The following is a 7,813-nucleotide window of genomic DNA, read 5'->3' as shown; positions in this document are numbered from 1 at the left end:
TTCTGCGAAACATATATGTATATATCTTTGACAGAATGCAGTTTTGAGAAGCTAAACTACGAAATTATTTATTATCTTTAATGAATGAAGGACGACTAACAGTTCTTCCTAGAATAATAGCAGATAGGACAATGAGTAGTTAGTCAAGGTGTCAGGACTTGTATGTCTTTTTATTTGCTTTGGAAGCATGATGTGTCCTGAATAGGAACAGGGAGCTTACTCAAGCTATGTTCAAATATGTGTGGAGTAGACAACACCAGCAGGAAGGGTTCCCTTTATTCTAAGATCACAGGTGCTTCCGCACTTCGGGATACAGAGACCATCCACTTGGGGTCTGAACATAAAAATATAAAACTTCTAACTAAAATTCTAAATAAGGAGCTAACTTTGAATTAGTTTACAAATGCCTAACACTAAGACTGGCCTTTTAAAAGAGTTTTTTTGCAGTACACAAACTGCCGAAACTACAATACGTTTTAAATATCAAGAGGACTAAACCTCTGGCCTTAAAGGCAAGCAGCAACTGATTGAAAACTCGTACAGAATGCAGTGATAAGGCGGCTCAATTTTCCTCTATCTCTAACTCTTGGCAAAAAAACCACAACTTAAATACTTGGGCGTTAGCAAGTGCAATTTGCATAAACAAGTTAACGCATTTAATTCTGGCCGAAAGTGGAAAATAAGAAAAGATAGAAATGTCTTAAAATAAAATAAACGTTAGTAAAACTCCTTACATACTTTCCACCAGAGTTAATTAGTTTGAGACTGAGGTCTAAACGACCTTGTTGAAGACTTTTAACTCTAGAATCTAACGCGAGGCCAATCTTTTACAAAAACTCTTCACTAAAACTATCTAACCTAGAAATTAAAAGGTCGTTTTACATCATCATCTCCATGGACAAAAACTTTTCATCTCTACTGCATCTAAAAACAGGAGTTTTCTTAGTTTAATCTGGTTACTTCCAGAGATCTGGAAAGAAAACTAGTTTAATCAAATTGTTTGTAAGATTCTCACTGGTGTATTTCTCAGTTACTGTAGAAAGTGACGAATCTTAAGAACTAGTTAGAGAATAATCGCATAAGTTCGTACAACAAGAAACAACAAGATGGAAGGGTAACTAACCCTTTATTATTTCAATAAGATTTAACAAAACTCCGTCTTGGAGTGGACAATCACAGCCGACACTTGGGCTTGAACTTAAAAGACTAAAAATTAAACTAAAACTAAGATAAACTAAAGAAATATAGCCGAAGCTATAAAGATTCTAATCGAGTTGGTCCATTAACTTTATTTGACTACGAAGCTTATTAAGAGCCTGAGTACGGCCGAACGTAATAACAGTTTCAGAGAGAGAGAGTAGACAAAAGGCAGACGCGCCTAAATCAGAAACACTGATTCTCTCTAACTCTGTAAGTAGACTTCGCGGTTTAAATACCACTTCTCCTCATTAAGTATTCAGAAAGATTCCAAAACTACGTTCTGGCCGGAAGTAGTACGTTGAAGTTAAGAATTTGACACGAAAGGAACTTTAACTTAAAATTTACCTGTTAATAAAATTAACATAATCCTTACATGTTAAACAATCAAATGGCAAGTAACATGAACACGTATATTTTTCTTTTAAAATTCTATTCGTATTTCATTCATACCATTATTTAATTATCTCCCCGTGCTCTCTGACATGTGTTGTAAAGAGAAACACCAACCACGGGCATGTCTATGTACAAGTGTTCAACACTACCGCCTACAATCAAAAAACTAACGTTTTAAAATTCAGCATAACAAGACCTCAGAACACACCTTACATTCATCTCTAAACCCTGAGGTACTATTCTAAAGAAGTGGCTAATTCTGCAGTGTAGAGAGCCTAACTACCTTCATTCGTTCCCAGATTGCGTAACTCTTCTTTTTCAATCACACCATTAAGTTAAAACTTTGGCATTCATACAATATTTTCACTTTTAACATATCACAGTACTTCTTTAAAAGTAACAGTTCACATGTACATAAGAACACATTAACATTCCATTAATTTTACGCATTTCAAAACATACATTAGTAGTAAAATGTTTTGTTAACTTCCATTTCTTCAAAGCAAGGGCTAATTCTTTTACATTTAAATACTACACTTCGAAAGTCCTTCAGACTAAAACTTCTTGTCTTGACAGAATCTTTTAAACAAAATTTTATACAATATTTTTGCAATATTCTTAAGATACCTTTCTTATAAGTTACAAAAGCTTTTAGAATACTCAAGTATTTACACATTACTATTATACAATAATTTTAGATTACTCACGAGTAGTTGAAAAACATAGTAACAAATACGTAAAACTCAATTTCTCGCCTTTTTGACGATAAAGGTAGATAGACCTCACATAAGGTAAAACGTCTCCTTACATTCTGCCACTTGCAGTAAGAACGAAAAATTAACTTAAAGTTTCAAAGTAACATAAAGTTTTACTTATCTTTGCGATATTCAGACATCTGTTTAGCCACCCAGTCCTGGAAGGTAGAGCAGACCGTGGTCTGATTTATCTTACGTCTTGCGCGGGTCTGCCCTTCAGTTTCTTCCTCAATGCGTTTTCGTTTTGGGCGTGCTTGATGGCCCTTGAAAAACTTCTTCTTAACCGTTGGCTGTATTCCCAGACGCTTGATGGGTGCTGTCCTAGGAGGTATTGGGACATCTCTATCCGGTTGTTGCCTGGATCTGGTTTCTCGTTGTTCAAACTTTCGTAGCTGCCTTGAATCTGCAACTGGCTTTTTCTGGTCAATTCGCGGACATTTGCATTGTAAAAACCTTTCTGATGGTTCGCTTTTTCGTTTTTCCAAAGTGGTATGGCTACAGCCATTTCTCCTGGCTCTCTTCGGCATCGCTGGAATTTCGCCCCTCATTTTGTTGGAGCCGGTCGTGCCTTCTCTTTTCTGGTCGGGGAAATAGCTTCTTTTTCTTGCTACCTTCGATTTTCCATCGGGAGGCTTTTCTTTTCTTTCCTATGTCTTTACTCGTAGCTGACTCTGGCGGTTGACATTGTGCCATGTCTTGAGATTGTGGCTGCCCTGCCAGATCCTGCAAAAGATCTTTAAAGATTTTCATTTTATAACGATTGTAAAACGGCTTGATTTGGTCGATATTTGCCGTAAATGTTTCACCATTCTTTGCTTTTAAAACCACTACAGCCTGAGTTACTTTTTCGACCACATATGGTGCTTCAAAGCGTGGGCAGAACTTAGGCTACTTTATCTTCTGGTGCTGAAGAAAGCGAATGCTTAATTCTTAACACTTCGTCCCTTACCTTATAAGTTACTCCCCGTCGTTTCGTATCATAATATAATTTCTGTTTTCTTTGTCCTACTTCCGTGTTTTTCTTTGCTTCATTAATTAATTTTTGTATATCAGCCATTTGAAATTCAAGGGCTCTTTTTTTAACATAAAACAATTTATCTAACGGCGTTATAATCTTCCCGCCTAAAAATAACTCAGCAGGAGTTTTGCCCGTCGTGTCATGTTTGGCAGTCCTAAGGGCGAAAGCTAATTCATTGACATAGTTATCCCAGCTTTTGTGAAAATTTTTAACATTAACTACGAATAATTTTAACTATGTATCTATTGATCCGTTCCGCTATACACTGAAGTGACAAAAGTCATGGGATAACTCCTAATATTTTGTCGGTCCTACTTTTGCTCGGGGAAGTGCAGAGCTCGACGTAGCATGTACTCAAGAAGTTGTGGAGAACTCTTTATTATTATTATTTGTCCGCTGCCCCGAGAGAGGGCGCTACCAGCTTTCTCCCTCTCCCTCTTCTGGAGGAAAATTCGAACTGGTTACTCGGTTCCTGGCTGCCGTCGGTGAAGCACGCACTCACCTCTCTTTCCCTCCGTGATGTTATCGTAGCTGTAATATGACTTTCTTGATTTTTACTCATGCGGACTTGCGAACTTAAAAATACTCATCTTGTAACTACATGCAATGTGATTGTGTATAAGTGAATATATGTTAAAATATATATCATCCTAGAATTAAATATAAATGTTAATATTACCGAGTCAGATTTTGTTAACATTCAACGTGCAATCAAAAATGGCATCCATTAACAACAGCCATAAATGGTGACTCGTCAAGTTAGTGAACACGTGCCTCCTGTAACCTGCTTGCATCCTCAAGTTCTGTGATTATAATGTGCTATGAAGTGAAAATTATTTCTGTTGATGCAAACTACTAGCGTAATCCATCATTATTATCGTGTCATCAGCAATATAGTGTGAAAAACAGTTGTGCCTGCTTAACAACGTGCTTGTGAATTATCATGTGTCTCATGCAAATCGTCAAAGTGCTTTGAAGTGATCTCCATATAAATCGTACAACGTGGTTACATATCATAAAATAAGTTTTTTCGGAATATTTTTTCTATAAGTGAATTGTGTTGCGCTGAATCTGCTGCTGACTGAGCAAATATTTCTCGTATAATTCGGAGGTAAGCCACGCAAATTCTTAGTATTACTTATGCTTTTATTCGGATAGCTTACCTGCAAAAGTGTTTCTCTCACGTTAATGTTTACATTAACTTTATTTATTTTGCACTAGTGTCGTATGTGAACTTATTAGTGACTGATTATTGTGTATTTATTTGTGTCATATTGGCAATATATATTTGTTTTTGTGAATCATGGCTCCACCACAACCCATCGCAGACGATCTTAATATTTCACGTGTTTCCGTCAAACCTCCCCCATTTTGGAAGGTCAACCCTACTTTGTGGTTTGCACAACTAGAGGCCCAGTTTGATATCGCCGGAATCATTGTTGACTCCGCGAAATTCAATCATGTGATATCTGCAATCCAATCTGATATTCTCAATAGCGTTTGTGATATCGTTTTACACCCACCTGTGACTGGCAAATATGATACACTAAAAACACGCTTAATTGAATTGCATCCTGAAAGTGAGGAGTCAAAGATACGTACACTTCTTCAAGGGCTAGAACTTGGCGATCAACGCCCATCACAATTACTTTGCCGTATGCGAAACCTCGCTGGAGAGACCGTTGGAGAACCTTTGTTGAAATCCCTATGGATATCTCGTCTCCCGCAAATTACACAAAGTATTCTTGCTGCCTTAAGTGATGATCTTCCAAAACTAGCAGTTGTAGCTGATAAAATTACAGATCTCACAACTCTCCCGCACATAAATAGTGCTGCTACGGCATCTACCTCTCCCATTGACCAGCAAGTTGCAGAGCTGACAAAGCAGGTAAATGAACTTTCGCTAGCCCTCAAAAACAGTCGTGAGCGTTCCTGTGAACGAAGAGACTATTCCAAACGCAACAGTAGGCGTAATAGATCTAGTGGACGCTATCGACAGTATAAAGAACCATGCAACAACATCTGTTTCTACCATATTAATTTTGGTTCCAAGGCACGAAAATGTGTTTCTCCGTGCAATTTCCGGCAGTCGGAAAACTAGATCGGCGATCGCTTGCCGGCCAACGTTGAGACCGCCACATCAATCGAATTCTTTTGGCCGATTCATCCTCAAAGCCGACTTTTTTAATTGACACCGGAGCCGATTTATCTCTCATTCCCAAAAGTTACAGTCAGCATGCCAAAATACCGGCTGCATTGGAACTGCATTGCCACTAACGACACTAAAATTGCAACGTATGGCACCAAACTTTTGACCATCAATTTAAACTTACGTCGCTCATTTACTTGGCCTTTTATCCTGGCAGACGTCAATCAACCCATCATAGGTGTTGACTTTCTCACAAAGTTCAACTTACTCATAGACGTTAAAAACAACCGTTTAATTGATGGACAAACAAAACTATATTCTTGCGGTAGACTTCCTAATGTGAACCCGCTAAGTACTAGCATTCATATTTTGATGGGTAACTCAAAATTTGACAAAATTCTTGCCGATTACCCTAGCTTGACGAATCCTTCGCAAACTTTTGAGAGGCCACCAATGTCAACGATTTTCCATCACATTGAAACTAAAGGACCTCCTATTTTCTCCAAACCTAGAAGATTATCTCCAGAATTACTTCAAGCTGCACGTCAAGTGTTTGATTTTCTCCTATCAAAAGGCATCATTCAGCCTTCAAAAAGTCCTTGGGCAAGCCCCCTGCACATGGTTCGTAAGGCTAATGGCGACTGGCGAACGTGCGGGGATTATCGTCGCTTAAATGCCGTTACAATTCCGGATCTCTATCCCGTACCCCATATTCAGGATTGCACTCAAATGTTTTCAGGAAAGAACATATTCTCAACACTTGATTTAGCACGTGCCTATCATCAAATTCCTGTTAACCCTGCAGATATTCCGAAAACTGCCGTCTCAACCCCTTTTGGTCTTTTTGAACTTTTGGCTATGCCGTTTGGTTTACGAAATTCAGGCCAAACTTTCCAACGTTTTATACATGAAGTTTTATTTGGATTGGATTTTTGCATCCCTTATTTTGACGACATCCTTATTGCATCGACTAGCGAAGAAGAGCAAATCCGTCATCTTCGTCAAGTGTTTGATCGTTTGAATAAACATGGTTTGACATTAAACCCTAACAAATGTGTACTCGGAAAACCATCTGTTTCATTTTTAGGTTGCCTCATTATTGCCTCAGGTGTAAAACCCCTGCCTGAGAAAATAAAAGCAATTGCCGACTTCCCAAAACCTACCACTATTGTCGAGCTCAGGCGTTTTTTAGCCATGACAAACTTTTATCGCCGCTTCTTACCAAAGGCAGCCGAGACCCAAGCTTCACTGAATGAACTCTTAAAAGCCTCACGTAAAAATGATAAACGCTTTTTTCCTTGGAACGACGAACTTAATCAGGCATTTGAAAAATGTAAACACGACCTTAGTAATGCTGCAACTCTCTCCTATCACTCTCCTAACCAAAATCTGAGTGTTATGGTCGACGATTATGACATTTCCATCGGAGCTGTCTTAAACGTTCGACATTCTAATGACTACCAGACGCTAGGATTTTTCTCACGTAAGTTGTCCCCTACAGAACAAAAATACAGCACGTATGACAGAGAATTATTAGCTATTTACGCAGCTATTAAGTATTTCAGGCATAATCTTGAAGGTCAACACTTCACTATATTTACTGATCACCGACCTCTAACTTATGCATTCACATCAAAATCAAATTCTGCTTCCCCGAGACAAATTCGGCATTTAAATTATCTAACTCAATTCAGCACTGATATTCAGCATATATCAGGTTCCAGCAATGTCGTCGCGGATACTCTCTCACGTATTCAGGGCATCGATGCCAATGCACCACTGGATTTCACGCTTATTGCTCACTCGCAAGCCACTGATGAGGAGCTAAAACGTCTGAGTGAAGACCCAAACTGTTCGCTGAAATTCCAGTCATTACAACTTACTCGGGACCACCAACTATTGTACGATACCTCCAACAACAGACTGCGACCTTATGTACCACTTGAGTTCAGGAAAAAGTTTTTGACTGTTTTCACAACCTATCGCACCCAGGTGTCCGGGCTTCCAAAACGCTCATACAAGAAAGATTCGTTTGGCCATCCATGCTAAAGGACATTGCCGACTGGACTCGTTCCTGCATCATGTGCCAACATTCAAAAGTTACCCGGCACACACATAGCCCTTTGGAAAAAATTGCTATGCCATCCGAACGATTCGACCATGTCCATATAGACATCGTCGGTCCTCTGCCACCATCTGACGGTTATCGATATCTACTCACCTGCATTGACAAATTTACTCGTTGGCCTGAAGCTTTTCCCATTCAGGACATCTCTGCTGACTCTGTGGCTCGACAAT

General features: G+C 38.9%; 1 protein-coding gene across 1 annotated transcript; it reads left to right on the top strand.

Moving 5' to 3' along the window:
- The first annotated feature begins 4,669 nt into the window (after nt 1–4,669).
- On the top strand, nt 4,670–5,467 carry LOC146993380 (uncharacterized). Its single transcript, XM_085808244.1, has one exon. It carries the CDS (start codon nt 4,670–4,672, stop codon nt 5,465–5,467), a length of 798 nt encoding a protein of 265 aa, XP_085664370.1.
- Nucleotides 5,468–7,813: the final 2,346 nt, after the last annotated feature.

Source organism: Stegodyphus dumicola, chromosome X1 (genome assembly GCF_044657685.1).
Source record: "Stegodyphus dumicola isolate Sdum_Otavi_A_Nest chromosome X1, ASM4465768v1".
In the NCBI taxonomy this organism is placed as follows: Eukaryota; Metazoa; Arthropoda; class Arachnida; order Araneae; family Eresidae; genus Stegodyphus; species Stegodyphus dumicola.
Note: the sequence above shows the minus strand (reverse complement) of the source record. Positions and strands in the feature narration are given on the sequence as shown.

What these genes read in the sequence shown, in the direction of transcription:
- LOC146993380 (XM_085808244.1), top strand. Translation starts at nt 4,670, where the DNA reads ATGGCTCCACCACAACCCATCGCAGACGATCTTAATATTTCACGTGTT.